The following is a 24,748-nucleotide window of genomic DNA, read 5'->3' on the forward strand; positions in this document are numbered from 1 at the left end:
TAAAAAACTTTGCTTTTTGGACAAGGCAGGTGATTTCAGAAGGAAGACGGGGAAAAAGATAAGTATATAGATAAACAGAGTGAGCAGTTGACTTTGTCACACACAGTGGGCAGTTACTGAAGCCATTATTTTACCATTTTTGTGATTAAAAAAAGGCCATAAAACTAGTACACAGTTTAGTCGAATACAGATGGACCAAAGACGTGCGGTCAAGGGTGCCAGATGAGGCAGAGCCTCACCTGTCATCATGAAAAATACTAATCTTATAATGATTACATAAAATACATATCAATATTTTTCCACTGATCTGTTATAAATCTATTTTTTGTATGACTCCAATCATTACAAAGATCACATTTCCACATTTGCCACATAGTGCCATTAGAAATCGCTGAATTTGTGCATTTCCCAACCAAATAGGGGCAAAAACTGTAGGTGCGGCAGCGACGAGCCAAGCTGAGCCCTTCAGTGCACGATGCCTTACAAACTGGGTTATGTGGCTTGTGTCCGTTTCTGTTTCTCAGCATGTAGCCAATATAGAGTTTACAGAAAGATTTGTTACACACCATGACTTTTTACAATCTGTGTAATGTCTTTAATGTAAGTGTGTGGCATAATTATTCTTCCTGATGGACAATAAACTGCAACGAGAAGTCATAAGGTGAGACATACATTACTCTGCTGCATCTCATACATGAGCTAGCAGGAGCTTCTTGCTGCCTTCCTTCTACAGTGAGGCAATTGACACGCAGATCTCTTAGCTAAAGTCAGCAGGTCAAGTGCACTACAGCTGTTTGTTTATTTCATGCTCTGCGTCGTCTGACTCCCATATGGAGAATTATATATCTCAGCAAAAAAATTCTCAAAACTGGACCGTTTCAATCCAAACAGATGGTGATACTGTAAGTGATGGAAGACCAATGCCGGAACTAAAAAGTTTGTTTCAAACTACAGGAGAGAAGATAAGTCGCTCTTTTCAAGAGAAGTGGTACACCTGAAGAGACCACCTGAAAATGGATGTGTGGCTGTCCCGCAAGAAACCACATTTACTGCTTTCCTTGCCTTTTGTTCTCAACCTGTGATAGTGTCTGGAATAACATGGGATATCATGACATGAAAAATGTACCACAAAGTTTCGGCAATTATGTAATATCGACCCCTCACATTCAAAGCCAGGTTTGCTTTAAAGCTGTTGGAACCCCAAGGATGGATTTGGCATTGAATGAGCAACGGAGACTAAACTTTAGCGTCCACAATGCAAAGGTAACGGAAAACAGAGAGATTTTGAAAGACCCCATTAATGCAACCTGTTTCCTATCCAAACAGGAGCTGGCATTTCATAGTAACGAGGAGAAGGAAAGCTCTTCTAATCGAGGGAACTGTGTAGAGTTATTACATGCTTTTGCTGAAAAGATGAGACGTTAGCTAGACATTTAGAAACATCCATTGTGTTTTTATGGCCTGTTGAACAGGATACAGAATGATTTAATTAAAGCAGTTTGTGATATGATCAGAAACTATATTTAAAAGGAGAAAAAATACAGCTTAATTTGTAGCTTTAGAAGTAGATAAGACAACTAATGTCACAAACAAAGCACATATTTCAGTTATTTTGTGCTATGTAGCTTTATTAAGGGATTCCTGTTAAGAGAAGGAGGCTATTTTGGGCTTCCATGACATAAGCAACAATAGATGAGCTCCCACCATAGCTGCATATGTCTTGGGCCTGTTGGAAATACAACAGTGTTTAAACGTAAGTGGCTCAAACATATAACCGGGCTGCCATGATGGCATCAGAGCTTAAGGGATTGCAGGCCAATAGTAAAGGGAAGGTACAGAGACCATGTTTTCTCACTGCTACACACACAAATTAAACCTGGTGCTGATGCAGTCAGCAAGGTGTGCGCCACAAAACACACCTACTTACTGGATGATGTTGTGAAGTGACAGTGACAGTGACAAGAGCAGGCCCCACATGATGGAGCTCAAATCCTGGTTGTTGCAAACAGTTAGCATCTATCTGTAAGATCTGCGTGATGTACAGTATTCCGAATTATAAGTAAATATTATTACCTACATAAATATTATAATATTTTATTAAGTTAAAATCCTGACAACTGGGATAATGACACGATGGCTGTCAAAAAACCCCAACGTGCTTCTTAATTACGGCATACAGGGGCATTTTCATTGAAACCGATGCCCTTTTTAAAGTGCTGCAGAACAAAGTCATGGACATTGGATATTGTGCGCAAATCGGCGACACAGTCGCAGTTACTGAACACATGAAATAAGAGTTTGACATATTCTATCAGAAGTATTATCAGAAATGAACCACACTTGGCTTGACGGATAGTGAAAGTAAATTAGTCAGAGATGAAAGGAAAATAATGCTTTATAACATTCTGGACATTGTTCAAATGAGGGCCAGGTTTGACCACTTTAGTGAGCTAACTTTCCTCGGTTCGGTCGATTGTACAAATTTAATTGAATGTGACAACATAACAGCTTTTTGGCCCGCAGAACGATCTAATACAGACTGTTCCAGAGATGGCAAAGTTACTCCAGCTAGCTCTCACTGTACAACCACAACAGCATCGGTGGAGAGGTCATTCTCTGCATTGAAAAGACTGAAGACATACAGTCAGAATAGGACTGATCAAGGACGACCCTCTTCTTTGGCCATTGTCTCCATTAAGGCTGAGAGACTTTTTAAATGGGAAAAGAAAATAAGGAGGACATTTACAACCAAGAACCAGAGCTCTTCGTGGAGAAGGATAGGCGTATGGCCTTCACACACAAATAAACGTAAGACCGCAAATAAGTAAAGTAAGGAAAAAAAAGGAAAATAAATCTAGTATTTGAAAACTAAATTTTGACCTTAAGTGAATTATTTTCCTTGTTATCCTCTTGATGAGAAACCTGTATTGAAATTGATTAAAGCACCAGGATTTCGAATTTTAAAAACTAGAAATTTAAATGAGGGTCAAAATTGAAATTGTGTGCTACACATCACAGTACTTCTATGTGTTTATAATGAGCATGACTTGTTTAGAATACATGAAGGGTCCATAGCAAATTTCCTTTAATTTAAACATTTTTGTTGTTGCTATTTGAAAAAAAAAGTTCTTTCTCCGCCAAATATGTTCCTGTGTATCTGTTTGTTTTTGTGTTGGTGCCTGAGTGTGAGTAGGAGAGGATTGCTAATGAAATATAAAACCAGTAGTCAATATCCATGCTGCCAGTTGAATAGTGAATAAGATACTCTCTTGAGTTCTCACAATTGTAAATCCGACTCCAAAGGAGTCAGTGCCTCACCAGCCATGAACCTCACCGCACGTCACTGAGATGGACAGATGTATCAGGTGGTTCTGTGATGCTGCTGAGTGTGGAAAACCCAGCACAAGGGTTTCCTTTATCTGCATTGATTAGGGCTGAGTAATAAACACACTTAGGGCTTCTTTGTAATGCAGGATATGGTTGTGATTCATGTCATTGTGAACAATAAGTCTGGCTTTTTTGTTCAGCCGTTCTAGACGATGGCCTTTAACTTTAAGCTGGCGCAGGTCAGGGGTGTACCAGGGGGCAGAGCAGGTGATGGAAACAGTCCCAGTTTTAAGAGGAGAACAAGGGAATCCAGAGGAGAACACTTTGTTTTTATAATAAGAGACCTGTTCGTTAGGGGTAGCTGAATAATCTTTGAGTGTGAGGGTGTCAATGTCATAAACAATAGCAGATGGATCAATGCTTTTGATATTGCGTAGTGAGTTTGAACAGAAACATTTTGCTTTAAATAGTGGCAGACTGACATTAAAAGACTGCAACGTATGCTCAGAAATGTGCACATCACAGGCAGTGCAGTTCAAGGGGGCACACAACCACAACAGATGAGGTTGTGCTGGGGTGCCCTTTAGAGAGGCTGGAAAATTTCAAAAATTGCTGCAGGCCAAAACCTTCCAGACAGGCTGTAAAATCTCAAGTGAGAATATGATGAGTGTTATCCATATGAATATTAAAATCACTCAAGAGGATTATTAGGAGATAAAAAACATATACTGTACCAGTTGGAAAAACAGAGAATTTCTCTAAAAAGTCAGAGAAAGGTAGGCTTGGCTGGCTGGTAAATGGTGGCCAGTAGAGTGGGAACCGAGTGTAGTTTTGTCAGACCACCTCTTCGACCGGAGGAACGGGGCTTACAAATGTAAACGAATCCAGGTGCAATAGTTCGGTTAAATTGAGTGAAGTCAGTGGGCTGTTGCCAGGTCTCAGTAAGGCAAAATAAATTAAATTCAAGATCATTAAGATAAGATCACAGCCCTCTGGTTGGAGAGCAAACGCATTACACCCGGCCTAATCTCAGGCTCGTGTTCTTATATAGCATTCGCCCCCTGTACCCGGGGGCCCCCGGGTATCACGAGTTAATTCATATAAATCTTTTTCTGCAATTCAGACCTACAACACATTCCAAAAAAAAGTTTAAAAAAGTGAGGCTATATAACTTTTTCCTCCCTTTCTGGTGTTGCAGATTCTCCTTGAAGCCATAGCAATTAGAAGAGCAAGCACAATTAAGTATCAGGTGTGCTTTTGTCCCATTCTTCCTCCAAACAAGGCCTTAGGTGTGCACCAGAACAGGCTCATAACCTGATTTCTTCAGCCTCTGTAATGTGTGCACGGCTTGGTTTCGCACCGTCTTGTTGAACAATGCTCAGGCACACCTGGAAAATGTGTTCTCTTGCAGAGGCAGCACATGTTGCCCTGAAATCTCAGTGTACTTCCCTGAATTAATGCTGCAGTCAGAGACATTGATCCACCCTCTGGACAAGGTCCAATAAACGTATTTTATGCATAAAGGTTTAAGATTAATTCTAAATAAAGTTCCATATGTAGTGCTTGCTAAAGTATTTCCAAAGCAACCCCTTGCCCGTGTGAACATATCAGGTATGGATACATGACAGGTCTTGATGCAGTGCCATCTCATTGGTGGCAAGGACTCTATGACAGTGCCTGTTTGAAATGTTTTAAAGTTATTACAAGCGTTTAAGCTCGCGTGTGACCTGAATTTCCTTCATTTCATGTTAATTGACAAATTAAATGAAGCTGATGATGAAAAACATTAATAATTTGGGCTTGTAGTATCTTCAAAGAAATGAAATACAGTATATTAAGCAAATGTAAGAAACTTTTCTAAATTAACATACAATATTACCAATTAAGTCAACAAATCCCTTTAAAAAATAATCTTCTCAGATTTATCTTACAGTAAGTGTGTATCAGCTCATATCAACTTTGAAGATTATTTATCAGTTTGATTTGTTGCTGCTCAACCTGCTGCCGGAACGGCTCGATTTTCCTATGGTTATCATTCAAGCTTAAAATCTTAATCCAATCTTTAAATCCACTGTGGGAAGGGTGAGAGATGAATTGTGGGGCGTCTCACCTTTTCTCTGAAGCCATGAAACCATCGTACTCAGCAGACATCTTGCAGGACAGAGCCTGCTGACTGTGGTCTGATTGGCAGCCAGTTACCACCACGTTATAACCTGCAGAGAGGGAGAGAGACAGAGATGAGGAGATTGATGGGGAGGGAGTTACTGCTCTATCTCCCTTAAATTCAAAGTGTTTTACATGTAGAATGTCCTTTAATACAAAGGTGTTGCATAGATAGATAGATAGACGGATAGATAGATGGATAGATAGATAGATAGATAGATAGATAGATAGATAGATAGATAGATAGATAGATAGATAGATAGATAGATAGATAGATAGATAGATAGATAGATAGATAGATAGATAGATAGATAGATAGATAGATAGATAGATAGATAGATAGATAGATAGATAGATAGATAGATAGATAGATAGATAGATAGAGGGATAGAGATAAGTAAGAAAAAAATACATCTGCAACATGTCAACTGATGTCACATGCAGCCCTGGCAGGTAACAAAGGTGACCTCTCTCATTTGGATATGGACATGGACACAGTCGACAGTTCAATGCTCACACTGCTGAGACGCTTCTTCACAATAGTATGCAAGGTTACACCATCTGTTGTTAACAGGCGCTCCTCCTTTTAGTTTTGTGACTTCGACTGCAGTCTCTGCTGGCTTATATAGCCTGAAACCTAAATGGAGAGGTTTTCCAAGATGAAAGCGCCCGTGGAAAGTTACCTTATGTACATCAGTGGATTGCAGTAATAGCTTTTCATCTTCTTCCAAAACTCTCCACAAGCTCACAGGGATGTGCTCCTATTTACCCACAGTTAGCAACTGATATAAAGGTGATGAGGTCAGGATTGCACTTTGTCCTTAAATTGACCATTTGTTAGTTGTCATATCAAGTGGCAAAATAGACTAGAAATGAGAAGCTGCCTGGACACGGCAAAGCTTTCTTCAAGCATCACAGTGGAAGCCAAAAGGCACATGCAGCACGTCATCATTGTAAGCTACTGATATTCAAAACTAGGCTGTATAAGCCTAGTATCTGTGGGGGCACTGCGTATGTGCCAGTGAATTTCTTCCTGATTCCTGCAGGCCTGCCTTGATGCACTGAAGCACTGTCATGATGAAAGCCAAGATATCTTTTGTTCATCAGATGCCGGAGCATAAATTTACACAAAGAGGACTTGCAGAAGACACACAGGAGGATGTTAGACAAGTGGGGCATGTAAAATATTGTCCAGTGAGCTTTATGCCAACGCTGAACTAGTAAAAAAAAAAGTACGGTACTCTGTAATGATGGGGAAATATTAGGTTTCCTGCTTCAATGAGTGAAACAAGGTTTTGCATTGGCAATAATGCATATTCACTAGACAAAGTGTTTCCTGCTCTTTCTTGAAAGAGCAAGAAATCCATAATAATTAGGGCCCGAGCACCTTCAGTGCGAAGGCCCTATTGTATCTGTAGGAATTCTTTGTATTATTTTTCTGACAAAAGGAAGGCCTTTTTGCCCCCCTAAACATGCCCAAAAAGTCACCAAATTTTGCATGCAAGTCAGGCCTGGCGAAAAATTTGATATTTAATGGTTTACATTAATGGGCGTGGCAAAATGGCTCAACAGCGCACCCCGGAAAACTTTGTGCCTCAAGCCCCACAATGCGGTTTGTCGTACATGCACGAAAATCGGTACACACCTGTATCATGGCCCAACTTAAAGAAAAGTCTCTGGGCGTCATGTCGAGAAACCGAACAGGAAGTCGGCCATTTTGAATTAATCGTGTCATTTTGGCGAAATTTATGCCTTCCTTCGGCAGTTAATACGGCCCGAACCGTAACGTGCACCCAGGTGTGTTATACATCAAAATGTGCGTCTCCATCCTCCGACACCACGCATTACTTTTCTCTTTCAAAAGCGTTACCGTGGCGACGCTAGACGCCGAAAGGCGCGCCCACCCTTCATCTGATTGGTTCAGACAGAAAAAACTTTGCGCCTCAAGCCCCTCAATACGGTTTGACGTACATGAACGAAAATGGCTACACACCTGTATCATGTCGCAACTTAAAGAAAAGTCTCTTGGCGCCACGGCCGAAACCGAACAGGAAGTCGGCCATTTTGAACATTCTGAATTAATCGCGTAATTTTGGAGCAATATATGCCATTCCTTCGAGAATTAATACGGCCCGAACCGTATCGTGAACCCAGATGTGTTATACATCAAAATGTGCGTCTCCATCCTGCGACTACACGCATTACTTTTCTCTTTCAAAAGTGTTACCGTGGCGACGCTAGACGCCAACAAGCGCACCCCCCCTTCATCTGATTGGTCCATATTTGATAGTTCCCCAAAAGGCACCAAATTTGGCACGCAAGCCAGGACTGGCGATAAATGTGATATTTCATGGTTTGCATTAATGGGCGTGGCAAAATGGCTCAACAGCGCCCCCCGGAAAACTTTGTGCCTCAAGCCCCACAATACGGTTTGACGTACATGCACCAAAATCGCTATACACCTGTATCATGGCACAGCTTAAAGAAAAGTCTCTTGGAGCCATGGCCGAAACCGAACAGGAAGTCGGCCATTTTGAAATCTGATTGGTCCATATTTGATAGTTCTCCAAAAGTCACGAAATTTTGCATGCAAGACAGACTTGGCGATAAATTTGATATTTCACGGTTTGCATTAATGGGCATGGCCTAACGGCTCAACAGCGCCCCCTAGAATACTTTTCTCTGCCATAACTTTTGAATGGTTTGACATAGGAAGTTGTGGGTGGTGTCATGGGACTCTGTATGGAGTCCTTGACCTTCATTGGCCTGAATTAGCCCCACCCCTTCTTCTGATTGGTTGTCCCTTTTTTCTGCTATAACTTTTGAATGGTTTGACATAGGAAGTCGTGGGTGGTGTCATGGGAATCTGTAATGAGTTCTTAAGCTTCGTTGGCCTTAATTAGCCCCGCCCCTTCTTCTGATTGGTTGTCCCTTTTTTCTGCTATAACTTTTGAATGGTTTGACATAGGAAGTTGTGGGTGATGTCATGGGACTCTGTAATGAGTTCTTAAGCTTCGTTGGCCTTAATTAGCCCCGCCCCTTCTTCTGATTGGTTGTCCCGATTTTCTGCTATAACTTTGGAATGGTTTGACATAGAGAGTCGTGGGTGGTGTCATCAGATTCTGTATGGAGTCCTTGACCTTCATTGGCCTGAATTAGCCCCGCCCCTTCTTCTGATTGGTTGTCCCTTTTTTCTGCTATAACTTTTGAATGGTTTGACATAGGAAGTCGTGGGTGGTGTCATTTCTGATATGCTAATGGGGGCAGTGGCCCTGAGTGCGAGGGCCCGTTCATTGCTGCTTGCAGCTTTAATTATGATTATTATCTTTTTTTAAGCTTTTCTAACAGCTTTAATAGCAAACACACATGTAGCAATACCACTTGTGACCATGTCTAAGCATATAAATCTGTTGTGTTTACAACAGAGCCACCGACAATACCGTACTAATGAGTGGGGAGAGTCTTGCACATCTTATGATAACCATAGACTGTATAAAACAGTAGACGATACATTTGGTCACGTGACCTAATTGTTTCTGAAGACCGGTTTTGAAGCCCATTTTAATTCTTGCGGGACAGAGCCGTGTTGCTGAGCAAGTCGACACGAACACATGTAGTTAGTTATATGGTTAGCTTTGTTCCCAGCTCCCGCAGCCGAACTTTGCCGAAATATCTGCAGAGCTGCTATCAGACATTTACAGCGGGATATACCATTTGGTGAAGCAACAGCAAAATCAAAAATGACCATTGCGTGTAGCCAACGCTGGGTTCATACAAATGGCTGGCTGTTTCAGTAAGTACAGACGGTTGACAATTACGGATGAGGAAGTCATAGTGGCGAGCCAATGGCTGGGCCTACTGTCAATAAATCATATTATAAATACATGTATTGCTTGATGTAAACTCTCCTGGAGTGGTACAAAACAATCCACCCCCCTCAGAGTTGTTATGGATGTGAAATCAAAAGATTTAGACCAAAATAGTTTTGCTGTAAATATGTTTATTTCCACTCTAACGTTGGACATTTTAACATGGGATTCACTGGAGACTGACTTGCTTTTGCATCCAGCTTCTAGCGCCCAGTCGAGGAACTGTAATGAATCTTAGTTCTGCATGAGCCAGAAGTGGTATTGCTTTTTTAACGTCACAAGGACTTTATTTCTCATAAGCTTGCTGTGTACCATTATTAGGACATTGCATTAATTTAATTTCCTTTTGTGCATCCTAACCTGAACCCAAACCCTAACAGTTCATAATAAACTGTAACTTAAACCTAATCACAAATCACATTTTAGCTGTATTTCTACTCAGAATCCCAGAAATTACATTCTTGACATCAGACTGTGGTCCCCACAAAGATTATTGGTCCCAACATGTTATGGATTATACCAATAAGATCCTAACAAAAACTACATCCATGTATACACATAGAAAAAAAAACCTCCTTGTGCTGTTCGCGCAAGGAGCTCATAGTTCCATATTTTCTAAGCAGAGCACTTTGTTCTTAGATGGCAGGTTGAGTTGTGGTTCCTAGAGTTTTTAAAAGTATAATGAGCGGTAGATCTTTCCGTTATCAGGCTCCTCTCCTCTGGAACCTCCTGCCAGTTTGTGTTTAGGAAGAAAGCACCCTCTTTAACTTTTAGGATTAAGCTTAAAACCTTCTGTTTTTATAAAATTTATATTTAGGGATGGCTCAAATGGCCTGAAATGTCTCATATGCTGCAATAGTTCTGGACTGAATTGGTGGCCTGCCTCTATACTGCATTGGAACAGATTTTGTTAATAGTGTTGTGGTTTATTACAAAATAGTGTTATCAACTACAGTAGCCCTTCATTGATTGTCATTGACATGATCTCAATAAGAAATGCTGTGAGAAAATAAGAACTGCTTACCTTGAGATTTCAAGCCCTCATCCTCTGTGTCAGTGAAAATGAATGTCTACATGTAAAACAGAAAACCACAAAGAAAAAAAGACGGAGTTAACCATGCAAGTATGGCGAGGGTTCATCCTTCCTCTTCACCTGTTACAGAATCTCATTATGAAGTAAACACAGAAACAAATCATATTCGCAGTAGATCGATATTCTTTCAGATGGAGCAAATTCACTGTGACATTCGCAAGGTTCAACACTGGGCTTAGACGTACAATATACACACAGACGTAAACGCAAAACATATTTGTGGTGAGTGGGGATCCGAGAAATACAACATGGCTAAATCTGCATCGATATTGTTTCCATTTTATAACAAACCTTAGGTCACATTTTAAATATGTCCCTGCCCTGAAAGCTTCCTGTAGCCTCGCAACCAGATTCAGATTTATCAGTAGTACCATACTGACATCTGGTGGTATGAAACTGCAACTGGAATATCTTCTTTTTCTTTATATTCTGAATAGAAGAAAATTTAAATAATACAATTGTAATTTACATATTTATGTCTGTCATATACAAAGTTCATTAACTGATACCGAAATGTAATTACTATAGTTTGTAAATAATCCTGATTAGGTGCCATTGAAATACAATCTTACGGTAAATTAAAGCTGCAAGCAGTGATGAACGGGCCCTCACACCCTTGTGCACGTTCAGGCGTGCTGCAGGGGAAGCTTGTATGACTTGCATGTAGATTCTTCAGGCCTGGACATTTAGCGGATGACACCAGCCACGACTCTCTATAATATCAAACCATTCAAAAGTTATGGCAGAAAGTAGGAACTATCAGATATCAACCAATCAGGAGAAGGGGTGGGGCTAATTTGCAGCAATTATGTCCAAGGACTCAAAACAGATTCTGATGACACCACCCACGACTCTCTATGTCAAACCATTCAAAACTTATAGCAGAAAATAGGGACTATCACATATCGACCAATCAGAAGAAGGGACGGGGCTAATTCAGGCCAATGAAGGTCAAGTCCTCAATACCGAGTCCGATGACACCACCCACGAGTCTTTATGTCAAACCATTCAAAAGTTATGGCAGAAAGTAGGAACTATCAAATATGGACCAATCAGATGAAGGGGGGCGCGTTTTTGGCGTCTAGCGTCGCCGTGGTAAAGCTTTTGACTGAGAAAAGTAATCTGCGTCGTCGCAGGATGGAGACGCACATTTTGATGTATAACACACCTGGGTGCACGTTACGGTTCGGGCCGTATTAACTGCCGAAAGAGTGGCATAAATCGCACCAAAATTACACGATTAATTCAAAATGGCCGACTTCCTGTTCGGTTTCGGCCATGGCGCCAAGAGACTTTTCTTTAAGTTGCGACATGATACAGGTGTGTACCGATTTTCGTGAATGTACATCAAACCGTATTGTGGGGCTTGAGGCACAAAGTTTTCAAGGGGGCGCTGTTGAGCCATTTTGCCACGCCCATTAATGCAAACCATTAAATATAAACATTTCGCCAGGCCTGGCTTGCGTGCAAAATTTGGTTACTTTTGGGGCACGTTTCGGGGGGCAAAAAGGCCCTCCTTTCGTTGGAAGAAAGAAAGAAAGAAGAAAGAGAGAAAGAAAAATTCCTACAGATACAATAGGGCCTTCGCACTGTAAGTGCTCGGGCCCTAATAATTTATATATATAATTTTATATACATATATTAAGCACCCCCCCGTTTTGCTTTGATGTTCAATTTAATATAATAACATTCAGTCCAAATATAATCCACTTATATCCAATTAACTCCAGTTCATTAGACACCAAAATGCTTGAAATAAAGCATGTGAACTCTTTTTTTTCTTTAAACACGTTCTCATAACCATCCTCAGGACTGCGTTTCCATGACCTGGATGACTGAGAATCTACACCAGCCTAGTGACAGTTCATCATAGATTTATTCATATTATTCAAATTCTTAAGAAGTCCCATAGCTCAGAATCCAACAATCAAACCAAATATGTACTTTAGTCTGGGTATCGGTCCATCCTGAGGAAGCAAGGGGCAGCAGGTAACAGGCAAGAGGGGAAAAAAACTCCAAATGCAGAACATATAGTATATACAGTGGGGCAAAAAAGTATTTAGTCAGCCACCAATTGTGCAAGTTGTCCCACTTACTAACTAAATACTTTTTTGCCCCAGTGTATTACCGCATTTTCGCGACCATACGGCGCGCCGTGTGGAAAGGCGCAGCCTCAGTTATGTGTGTAATTTCTGTATTTAACACACACACACCGAACGAAAAGGCGCCGTCTACACACACATGGCGCGCCGCCCTACAACAACACACACACAAGCATACAAGTGTGCGTATTTAAAAATAGAGCGGGAGCAAAACTGAGGTTGATTGTGCTGTATTTTAAGTCTTTATTACAAAGAACCAACATTTTTAAAATCACCAATGAATAATCAAAAATTAAAACAAGCGCCATTAATCAAACCCATCCAAGTCCTCATCCTCCGCTTCTGAATTAAACAGCTGCGCTAAATCAAATATGCAACAGTTGTCAGGACTCAGCGTGTCGGGTTTCATCCGGAGCCTGATCGCGCTGAGACCGGAGAACTGATCAGCGTGTCGGCACGAGCGCCGCTCTCTGGCCACGCTGAGCAGTTCTACAGGGCTCAGCGCGATCAAGCACACATTCGGCGCGCTGCGTCATTGGGCGCGCTGCGTCATTGGGCGCGCTGCACATTTTGAAATAAAAATAAGTAGTTTATATGCGCCTAATGGCCGCAAAAATACGGTATGTAACATCCCATGTTACTTTACTTTACGTGTTTGTGTAGGTTTTCTTTAACTTTTTGAAATGTTCTCTCTGCTGCAGTCAATAAAACACGCTGGCTTTGTCTTTAAGACCCTTTAACTCTACCACTCTGGCTGAGCCAACACTCATCTTATTCCCATCTCTCAGGACTGACAACGCCTACACCTTCACTTTAATGTTTTTATTAACCATAGAACCCTTCCCTCACCTTATTGGTGAAAAAGCCTTTTTCTTCTTGTTGTTGTTCCACCACTCCCTCTCACCCTTCCATCGCTTAAGAAGGGACAAAAAGAGTAGTAATGAGATATTGGGATCAATCCTCCTTTCCACATCCACCAGAACACCCGCTACCCCTATGCTACTACATTCCCTTGAGAAAAAGCTGCCTTCACAATATGTTTCCCCTCCTCAGTCAGCCAAAACCAATAATAAATCCATATTTTAGTGATCCCTCACCTAAGTGAGAGAAAGTCAGCCTTTCATATCTGTCATTTGTTTTGTCACTGAGTTCCACTAAAATACATCGAGATGCCTTGAGAGAGCTTGGCTGAAAAAAAAAAAAGTTTAAATGAAAAACTTTAAACATACATCAGTTTGATAGCTGTGACATCAAATAAGTAGTCATCCTTAAAAGCAATACACCCACTACCCCTACTTTTCAGCCCTACCCCTAAATTTTGAGCGTTCCCGTGAGGGTAGTGGTGTCCCAATTCCTCTTTGCATCTAGGGCTAGTGGGCATATCAAGGGGTAGGGGGTACCAATCTAGCCCTGAGGGTTTTCAGATGCTGACTTTGTTTTTTTTAAGGAATGTGCCGAGCGCCCAATGAAAGTGCGCCCTTTCTATTACCCGTATTACGGTAATGTAAGGCGGACAGCCACAATGAGAACGGTAAAGGGAGAAGGGGCGTGTGAAGCACCAGTGAGTTGCGGACGTGATAGAGACCATCCACAGACGTTAAAGGGGGAAGAGGGGTGTGAAGCACAGAGCGGGTGGAAGGAGCGTTTCAACCACCATTCGACTGAAAGCAGTAGCACTGGCGGAAGAAATGAAAATTTAACATTTTCATGGAGGTCAGTCTTGGTGCTTTCGCTTCATGAAACGGTGCCAGCGCAGCAGCAGCGCCTGGCGGATTATATGGAAAAGATGGCGAGCTTCCGCTCATTCTGCAGCCGACACATCACCGACAAACGCATCCAGCCCAGCCAACGGGGACCAGCGCGGTGGACAGGACGGGACCAGCGCGGTGGAGTTAACGGGGACCAGCGTGGTGGAGAGGACCGGGACGAGCGCGGTGGAGAGGACGGGAACAAGGATCAATGAAAAGTCGTCATTTACTGTTGTTTGGACATTTGCAAAAGCTGGCATTTCCGAGGGCACGCACGGCACAGAAAGTGACTCTGACAGCGAGGAAATTTGGACTGGCACAGCTGAATTAGCGGAGCTCTTTAATGCTGAAACAGAGCATGAAGACTTTGAAGGGTTTGATTAATGTAAAAACTGAAATAAAATACAATCAAACTAAGTTTTGCTCCCGCTCTATTTTTAAATAAGCACACTTGTGTGCGTGTGTGTTCTGCGCACTCCGTGTCTGTAGACGGCGCCTTTTGGGTCGGTGCGCCGTATGTGTGTTTTAAATCCAAAAATTACACACAAAACTGAGAGTGCGCCTTTCTACACGGTGCGCCGAATGGTCGTGAAAATACGGTATATGCAAACATAACTACGCAGTCGCTTACGTACCTGAACGTGACCACGCAGTGATGTAGCAAGTGGTGTCCCAATCCCTAGGGAAGATTACAAGGGCCCTAAAGTTTGTGGCTTCATTTTTAGGGCTAGTGGTAGTGAGTGAGGGATATTGGGCTGTATTGGGATTGGCCCTAAATCTGCTCTCTTCAATTAAAAAAAGGCTGCCTCTGATCCAGCATCGCTGGAGCTCCTCCAACTGCATGAGCAAAGCATGTCAAATGTTATTTAGTTAGCTGCAAAATGAACCAAGTAATAGTGCATGACTTTTCCAATTGGTGACAATGTCTTACTTTAAAAAAAAAAAAAGAAATAACCCTTTCAATGTAAACCATCTCTGCTAAAATCCCTAACTAACAAGCAGAATAGAAAACCATTGGTGCAATACGGAGGATTCAAATTTAAAAAACTAAAGCACCAATTTTCACATTTATTTGTACCCTTATTTCTTTGCATTATTATTAACTGAAGATATTTAGTGTTTTGTTGTGTTTTTTTCTCATTCACTTCATTTTATTTGTTAATAGAGATCTATTTTCCATTTCAGGCCTACAACACACTCCAAAACAGGTTCAGACGGTAAAGATTTTAGTACTTTTACTACTTTTTTTGAAGCATTTTTTTTATTATTATTATTTTCAATTCAGTGACTGAAATGCAAAAGCTCCTACCAGCAAAACGGTTAAAAAAACATGGAGGGGGTTGTTCTCTCAGGAGAGTGCATTTTTCAGATGGGAGGTTTTGTGTTTCAGCCATTAAAATGTTTTCTTTTTTAAAAACTTTCCAGCATCTTAGACCCAACCCTCGAGACAGAACCGTTGCTCTAAAAGTACTTTTCTGAATGAATAGTGCCATCACAGAAGTGACACTGATACCACCCCACACCATCCCAGACCCTTGCTTTTGGACTTGATAACTGATAACGGTGGATTGTCATTTTCACCTTTTCATTCAGAGCACACAGTGTGCATTTGTTATAAAAAATAAAAAAGAGTTGTCTGACCACAGTTCACATTTCCACTCTGTGGCCAGAGATGTTGAGGATAATTGTAAGTCAGATTTAAGAGTTTAGTGCCACGTTATAGTGCTTGAGATCAGTTTCCTACATAGCCTGTTGTAAATGTGGTCATACCAGTTATTTGTGAATGACAGTTCTGGATGCAGCGCCCTCTGAGGGATTAGATATTGCTGAAACTCATCTTACCCTCTTGCCCCTTATGCTCTCAAATTCCTACATATTATTTTTTAAATGATTATTGTAGAAGCTGAAATATAATATAATATAATCCCTTCCCATCTTTCTTCGAGGAGCATTGTTTTCTACATTTCAACAATCCTCTCTTTCCTCTCATATCATTTGCTGAAAAAGCAGATATCCTGCACTCAAAGTCTAAGACTTGCTCCTAATTGTGTATGAAATCATCATTATAATCACCTGTTGACTGCACATATTTTAGTAAAATTCACACATCCATCATTTATAGCTGCTTATTCATTATTAGGGTCACAGGGGTTCGCTGGAGCCTATCCCAGCTCTCTTCAGCCAAACGACAAGTCGGCAGTCCATCGCAGCGCCACGTACAAACCAACAACAGCACACACTCACAGTTGCTGGGAGGCATCAGGACCAATCACCAATTATCATTTTCTTTAGTCTTCTTATTTGCACTGAACTGCACCTGTAACTTGGTTTGTAAAGTGCTGTAGGCTGGAAATGCAAGGACTAATGCATATCAATAAATGACAGGAAGTTAACAATAAACTATAAAATATGAAATCTTTTGCGTCCATGGTACATGCAAAGAAAATGCTGTGTTTTTTCTTTCCCTGTTTTGTTTTTCTCCCATTTGCATTTTTGACCATCTAAAAGCATCGTACATGGAACTGAAGAGAATGAATGTGATTGACACAACATCCATTATTGGGCGTTCTCAGGTTTCAGTCATGATATGAAACGTGATGGAACGTTGTGTTTCTGTGAAAGGAATCAGTTTATGGAACAATCTGAACAAAGAAAACAAAGAATCCAAATCAAACATTGCATTCAAAAGAACAATTAAAGCCAGTATGTTAAGGAAATATAATGAAATATAATGTAATATGTTGGCTACGTTTGATTGACATACCCATTGTCATGAAAGGTATGAACATTGTTTGTTGTTGTTGATTGGTATTAACTGAGTTGTGACTTGGGAACTAAGAAGAAATGTGACTGTCTGTGTTGGCCGGCGGCTATTTTATTTTTAGTTTTTAGTTTACTTTGTTGTTGTTTTTTAACTTTTTAATTTACTTTGTGAATTGATTTCTTGGGAAAAAGGGGCATTAAATAAGATTCTTCTTCTTTCTGCTCCCTTTCATTCACAATTTAGGAACGTTTGTGTTTATATTGGATTGTTTGTGGTTTTATTTTATCAATGAATGAAATAAAGAATAAATAATAAACGTAAGAATGCAGGTTGCAATTGAATTTTTGCTTGAATTACTGATTGCAAAGAATGACTTCCAAAGATCACTTGACTTTCCTTTTTGCACCAAAGCCAGAGGAATGGTCCACTTTTCTCAGTTCTTTGTTTTAACAAAATATCTGCAAAATCAAGTTCCCCTTTTGAGACAACACCTTCAGTATGGGGCTTTTGCACTAACCACATAAATGTCTAAGCAATTACTAAAAAGGCGCATATTTCCTCTAATTTATAACCTAATACTCACACTGTTCAGTTGCTCATGATATCTGTTCATAGCTTGTTTCATTTTTCCGCCTCCATGAACAACCTCGAGGCAGAATGGTGAGGCATTTTTGCTGCACCGCCGTTCCACTTCAGAAAGGCGTAAACGAGGTGAAACCAAAGGGAGACGAGCTCTGCGTGAGCTGACAAAGGTGGGCCGGCATGGCAGAACACGCTCCTGTCACTCGGGTGGTTCCGCAGAGGCGGCATGCTGTGTGTAACTGCGCGCCGATGGGGGACGAGCAGCCTGTGTGGCTTTCCAAACAGGAACAGTAGCAGTTTAATGAGGCCAACTTTTAATGTGACCACTGGGAAAACGGCTGAAGATGTTTCCTCCAGCAATTGATCTTACATGCCAGATGTTTTCTTTTTTACTAATTCAAGAAGTCATATCTGCTGTATCAAAGTCTCAATCACCATCAACAGTTACGTTTGATCACAAATGGGTAACTTGTACATGACTGCTACAGTAGACAACATCGTGTCATATTTGAATGTTTGTAGAGAATTTCTCAGTTTTTCCTCAAAGTTCTAATTTGCTGTAAATGGTTGTTCCTCTATCACTTTTGCTGTAATTATTGTCTTTAACATTTAAATATTATTTTACTTGTCTTTTAGGTGTATAAGGGGTGTAAGTATGATGATGTTCATTCTGTTCTCCAGTCTGTCTCTCCAGTTCCTGTTCTACGACGAGCATCCGTTTCAGTATTGTCAGTAAAGTCACTACACGGCTGCTGCTTCCTGTCTGCCGAGAAAACGTGGCTGCGCAGCTTCCTGTGACTGTGTTTGTGTTTTTCTTGCATTGCTACATCTATACTAGCACACATGCGCCTGTGTGTGTGTGTGTGTGTGTGTGTGTGTGTGTGTGTGTGTGTGTGTGTGTGTGTGTGTGTGTGTGTGTGTGTGTGTGTGTGTGTGTGTGTGTGTACCAAGATTTCAATAAGAAAAATAATAATCCAGCTCTTACCATACCCAAATATTAAAAAACCTCAAATGAAACACAGTGCAATACATATCACTTAATGTCATTAATCAGGTTAAATAAACGACTACTACTACTGCTTTTATCCAAACCGACTTACATCTGAGAGAACAACACACGCAACAAGGAACTATGGAACTATGTCAAAATACCAAAGCAGTGAGTGAATAACAAAGTGGATCCCATGATGTAATGGCTGGTAGAACCGCATTTAGTTGTAATAACTCGAAGCAAATGTTTTTATATACTGCAACGTTATCAGTCTCTCAAATTGTTGTGGAGGAACTTTGACCCACTCTTCTGCTTTACAATCTTCAGTTACTAAATGTTTGCAACCATTGTTTATGTGAAGCTCTCTTAAGGGTCCCACAAAAACATCTACATTGGGTAAAGGCCTGGCCTTTGACTGGACCTTTAAAAATATCTTTCTTTTCTTTTTCAGCCTTTCTGCTTGCGCGACCAGATTTATACCAAGCTTACGTTGTCACACAGATGCTCTTGTATTTCACAAAATTATATGCTATATAGAGGACTTCCTATTCACCTTGGTGAATGTTTGATTTGCAGCAGCCAATCAAACCACATAATGACCCTACCACCACCGTGCTTGACAGGTTGCGCAAGAAGTTTATACTCAAATGTTGTCTTTGGCTTTTGTTGAATGACTTTATGTGCATTGCAGCCAGATATCTCCACTTTGGTCTTGTCTAACCAAAGGACATTCTTCCAGAAGTCTTGTGGTTTGTTCAGATACAACTTACAAACCTACAGTAAGTTGCACTGACGTGTTTTTTTTTCTTAGCAATCCTTCAAAACAAACCATACTCATGTGGCATTTTTCAAAGTGTACTTTCATGAACTTTAACATTCAATGTCCGATTCAAAGTCTGTTGCTGAAACATACTTTCTGCTTGAGATTAATATTTCTTACTATAGATTGATGGACTCCAAATCTGATTTTTTTTTTAAATAACCCTCTTCCCAAAATGAATGGGCAGCATTGATTGTTTCTCTGAGCTCTTGTTGATGTCTTTCCTCCTTGGCACTGTGTTTAAAAACACCAAATTGCTCCAATTAGTAATTTTATTAGGAGCTCCTGCCTGCTGGCTACTTTTTAAATTGTTGGACAAGTGGGTTCCTGTTAGATAAACATAAAGTCTTGAATAAAGAAAGACATTTTGAAATATGTCAAGTGTTATTGTCCATCTGAGGTTTTATTTACTTCATTTTAAGACGTGGTAAGACGCAGATTTACTTTTATTTAAAAAAAATTAGAATTGAAAGAGGATGTACTCTGTCACATGTCAGTAAGTGCACGGTGAGGCAGAAAACAAGAAGTGAAAGGACGACAGCTTCACCATCTATTTCAAGCATCTTGAGGAAAGAAAGATCTATATCACAGTATTAAACGTATTAAATGTGGCCAAGCATATTTAGAGAGCAGATCTGAAAGTCATTATCTCATTTCTCAAGATGTCCCACTGCTGCTGAATAATCCCTGTTCTGGGTCTGATGATCAGTACAGTCAATCTTATAAACCAGTAACGATTGGTGGGCCAACACCAACTCAAGATTGCAAATGTTTTCCCAAAGGCTAACTAACCCATGTTGGAGCCAGGAGAGAGAAGTTAAACCTCTGCATGTTAGAGATGTTGTATGAGATAAACAGATGTCCCTGGTAAAGTGTTTTGACATACATAGATGTAGTTTGAATTGGCCAGCATAGCTGTGAGGCCAGCGAGATTATGAGTGTGTGGGTGGGTGGGTGAGTGAGTGAGTGAGTGAGTGAGTGAGTGAGTGAGTGAGTGAGTGAGTGAGTGAGTGAGTGAGTGAGTGAGTGAGTGAGTGAGTGAGTGAGTGAGTGAGTGAGTGAGTGAGTGAGTGAGTGAGTGAGTGAGTGAGTGAGTGAGTGAGAGAAAGAGAGAAAGAGAGAGAAATCAACCAAACACAGAAAAAGAAATACTGTTTTGTTAGTTAGCACATGTCTTTATTTGTGCTACAGCTGTCTCAAATTCTGCATTTCTTGGATGAAAAGCTCGTTATCACATCCTCACTGCAGTCCCTTAAACCAGACGTAACCATTCGGGTGTAATTTCTCTTTTGAAAATAGGGAATCAAATGCTTCGGAGGTTTGTTAAGACATCTGGATGAAGGCAGCTGATGGCAAAACCCAAAATAAATATGAATGTAATGTTTCTCTACATTTATTATCAGTTTTTGCCTGATTATTGTTTTTGTTTTGTTTTTGAAATGCCTTTTACGTCTCTCACTTTACAATGACATCGAATTCTCTCTTGCGAACCTTTTATGTTTACAGATAACCTATTTCAACAGCTTATTTTGATTCTTCATTAATTTAAAGTTTCTTTTATTGATTGTGCACTGAAAAAAATGAATCGAGGCACATGTAAATATAACATATTTAAATCTGTGATATTAACAATTAAAAAGGAACTTTGTTGCTTTACATCAATACATCTAGTTTTGAACTTAATCTGCATTTGTTCAAAAAACAAGACATAGTGAATTTTTTCCTTAACAAGCAGTATTTATGTAATCCCAGCAATCTTTTCATTTACACACAAACAACAAGCAATGATCTTGTTGTATTTACTTTTACTTTAACAATTTTAATCTATTGGGCAGATTGACCAACGTTTAGATGAAACATGCTTTATTTGTGTAAGTAGAACACCACAGTAAAAAATATCTTGCTTGATCTACTTTAAATAAATTAAGGCAACTTTTTCGCATGAGATTTTTTTGTAGATCAAAAAAGACTAGTCTTTGTATAAACTACTTAATTTTTAGTATGTACAAAATTAATTTGCAAGTAAAGTCAACTTATTTTGATAAATAAATTAAATTTAACACAATTAAGTTGACTGTACTTGCAACATGTATTATTTACATACAGAAAATTAAGTAGTTTCTTGATCTACATAATAATCTCATGCAAAAAGTTGACTTATTTTTTTTAAGTAGATCAAGCACAATATTTGTACCAGTGTGGCTCAATGATATTGTATTTTCATGGGACAGTTTCAGCTTAATGTGAAAGCAATTTCAACAAACTGGTACAACAGACACTTACATGCGCTTTAGTCCTGGAGATCCAGGTCTCCAAAAGCAGCGGCAGGCGCGTTTTGTGGAACCTCCCGGTGGTTTTCACAGCGATGTAGATGTCCTCCAGCTTCAGCCCGGCTGGAGAGACACGCTCCCCCTCAGACACCGGCTCTCCTGCGCTCCGGTCCCCGAGGGCCGGCTCTCCTGCGCCGCCGCTGCTGTTAGAAACAGCAGAAAGGAGCTGCTGGATGGAGCGGCGCAGCGCTCCACCTGACGCACGGCGGACCGCGAGGAGTTTGGGGAAGCTGTCGCTGCGTAGTTGAAAATCCACCAAGACAACGATGAAGAAGGTGAAGATCAGCAAAGGCAGCCTCCGACGTATCCATCTTTTATTCATGATAGATCGGAAAGTTCATCAGGCTGAATCTTCAAATACATTTAATCTAAATCCCTGTTCCTCATTTGAAATAATCCGCATGTTTTCGGTGGTTTTGTAGTTGTTCCTCCATCACTTCCTCCTCCTTTTAAGGCTTACCGTTAGTTGCCGCCGTAGTTCCTTATAATAACCTCATAACACTCCAGAAGCGTCTACATCAGTCATTTCAATCAGGAACCCGTGATTACTTTTTATTTTTTTCAGATTTTTTTTCCTTTTGTATTTAGGGCATCATACCACTGATAACTTCTCATCTGTTAATTTCAGAAGCCATCATCACTTATACATATCTGACTTCAGTCACAGCTCTGCCCAAGTTTACGGTCAAATTAGGTGGAATAATACAGTAGTGGCTATTTCCTGTCAGTGCTTTCAAAATAAATCACATTATTAAACACTTCCGGTGGTTAGACTTCAGTTTGAGAGTACTAAGTTAAACGTACAAACTGATATTTAAATAAATAGAGTTTACTTTTACCAGACCTTATTGTGTTGGACATGAGTTTGAATGATTGCGTATAGTGGCGTCAATTCAGTCGAAGCTAAGGTATGGCAAGGTTACGAGTCACAGAACTTAACTAGAGTATCAATCAACACATCCAGCAAATACTCATCACAGAAGTCACAGAAACTCAAAAAAAAAAGGAATATTTGTCTTATTTCTAGTTAAAATGTCTAATTTTTAGTAAAAAAATCTCATTACACTTAAAACAAGAGTCATCACCAGAAAAATAACTTGTTATTTTACCATGTTCACCTGTTTCAAGTAAATTTTCACTTGAAATAAGTAGAAAAATCTGCCAGTGGGACAAGATTTATCTTCTCATTACAAGCAAAAAAATATTGTTCCACTGGTAGATTTTTCCACTTATTTTAAGTGAAAATCTACTTGAAACAGGTGAAAATGGTTGTTTTTGAGTCTTGTCTTAAATGTAATGAGATTTTTTTTGACTAAAAATTAGACATTTTAACTAGAAATAAGATAAATATTCTTGTTAAGATTTTCAGTTTTTGCAGTGTATAATAACTAGTGAAATCGATCATGTTGTTCTGATTTGCATTTGTAGTTATTCTATATGTATTAAGTAATAGAATAATCAATACAAATAGACACAGAGTAATTCCATAAATGTATTAAAAAAACAAACATTTACATTTTCCCTTGAAGCCAAGGTGTGGCGGCTGCCGTACCTTGCCATACTGAATTGACGCCCCTGATTGCATATATCAGCACAGGCAAGACTGTCTGTCAACCAGAAATGGTAAACCACAGCAGACACGTCATCTTCTTCCTTCCTCCTCAGCACCAAGAATCAGTGACATACAGTCCTCTGAATGGCTGTACCCCCAAACCTTTTGCAAAGGGAAAGGCCTAACTCAAAAACATAACATAACTTCTTTGGAGGTGTCATTAAAGTAGAAAAACAGTTTATTGCAGTTAACAGATTAATATCTTAAAATGGTAAAATCATAAAACCCAACTGTTTTGAAAGTTAAACACAAAGTGCTGTGTTTACAGGCCTCAAAGTATGAGAAGGAAGCAGTAAAAAGTAAAAGAGAAAAAACTGAAATGAGACACTGTTGTCATACTGTTTCACTGCGTTTACGTTGTAAAGGACACCTCACACGTCTGCACGTTAACACACAAAATCTAAAAATGTCTATGTTGTACAGATCTGGAACCTCAGATATTTATCACAATGACATGGCTGAAAGATACAAACACAGATACAGTATCTGAATGAGACGTGCATGGAAAGGTTGGAGGGAAATGTACAGGATTGTAGTAATAGAAATTACCGACATCTGTCTGAAACCATGTTCAAACCTTACAAATTTAACTGAAACTTAAATGTAATATTAAAGCTGCAAGCAGCGATGAACGGGCCCTCGCACTCACGGCCACCACCCCCCATAAGCATATCAGAAATGACACTTACGACTTCCTATGTCAAACCATTCAAAAGTTATAGCAGTAAAAAGGGACGACCAATCAGAAGAAGGGGCGGGGCTAATTAAGGCCAAAGAAGCTCAAGGACTCATTACAGAGCCCCATGACACCACCCACGACTCTATGTCAAAACATTCAAAAGTTATAGCAGGAAATAGGGACAACCAATCAGAAAAAGGGACTGGGCTAATTTTCACCAATTATGGTCAAGGACTCAATGCCGAGTCCCATGACACCACCCACAACTCTTTATGTCAAGAAAGAAAGAAAGAAAGAAAGAAAGAAAGAAAGAAAGAAAGAAAGAAAGAAAGAAAGAAAGAAAGAAAGAAAGAAAGAAAGAAAGAAAGAAAGAAAGAAAGAAAGAAAGAAAGACAGACAATCATGGCGGTACAGATGAGAGGATAGTAGTTAAAATCAGATCACTCAAATGAACGACGATCATACAGTACAGCTGTATCTCATGGTCCAGAATGTATGATATTATATTAATCTATTATACCATATTATATTACATGTTGTTATATCATATTAGCGTACCCAGTAATATAGCATATTGTATTATTATATTGTATGTTGCTTCATTTAATATATTTTTGACTGTATTATATTGTAAAATTATATATCATAGCGATTGCATTATTATATAA

General features: G+C 39.9%; 1 protein-coding gene across 1 annotated transcript in view; it reads right to left on the reverse strand.

Moving 5' to 3' along the window:
• mfng (MFNG O-fucosylpeptide 3-beta-N-acetylglucosaminyltransferase) overlaps positions 1-22,477 on the reverse strand; it is a 37,000-nt gene extending 14,523 nt beyond the window's left edge. Inside the window, exons 1-3 of the mRNA XM_061720648.1 lie at positions 21,743-22,477; positions 10,384-10,429; positions 5,438-5,540 (exon numbers count right to left, since the gene is read on the reverse strand). Coding sequence (XP_061576632.1) covers positions 5,438-5,540; positions 10,384-10,429; positions 21,743-22,111 — 518 coding nt within the window. The 5' untranslated portion in view covers positions 22,112-22,477. The remainder of the gene's footprint in view (positions 1-5,437; positions 5,541-10,383; positions 10,430-21,742) is intronic.
• Positions 22,478-24,748: the final 2,271 nt, after the last annotated feature.

This window comes from Cololabis saira, chromosome 1 (genome assembly GCF_033807715.1).
Source record: "Cololabis saira isolate AMF1-May2022 chromosome 1, fColSai1.1, whole genome shotgun sequence".
NCBI lineage: Eukaryota > Metazoa > Chordata > Actinopteri > Beloniformes > Belonidae > Cololabis > Cololabis saira.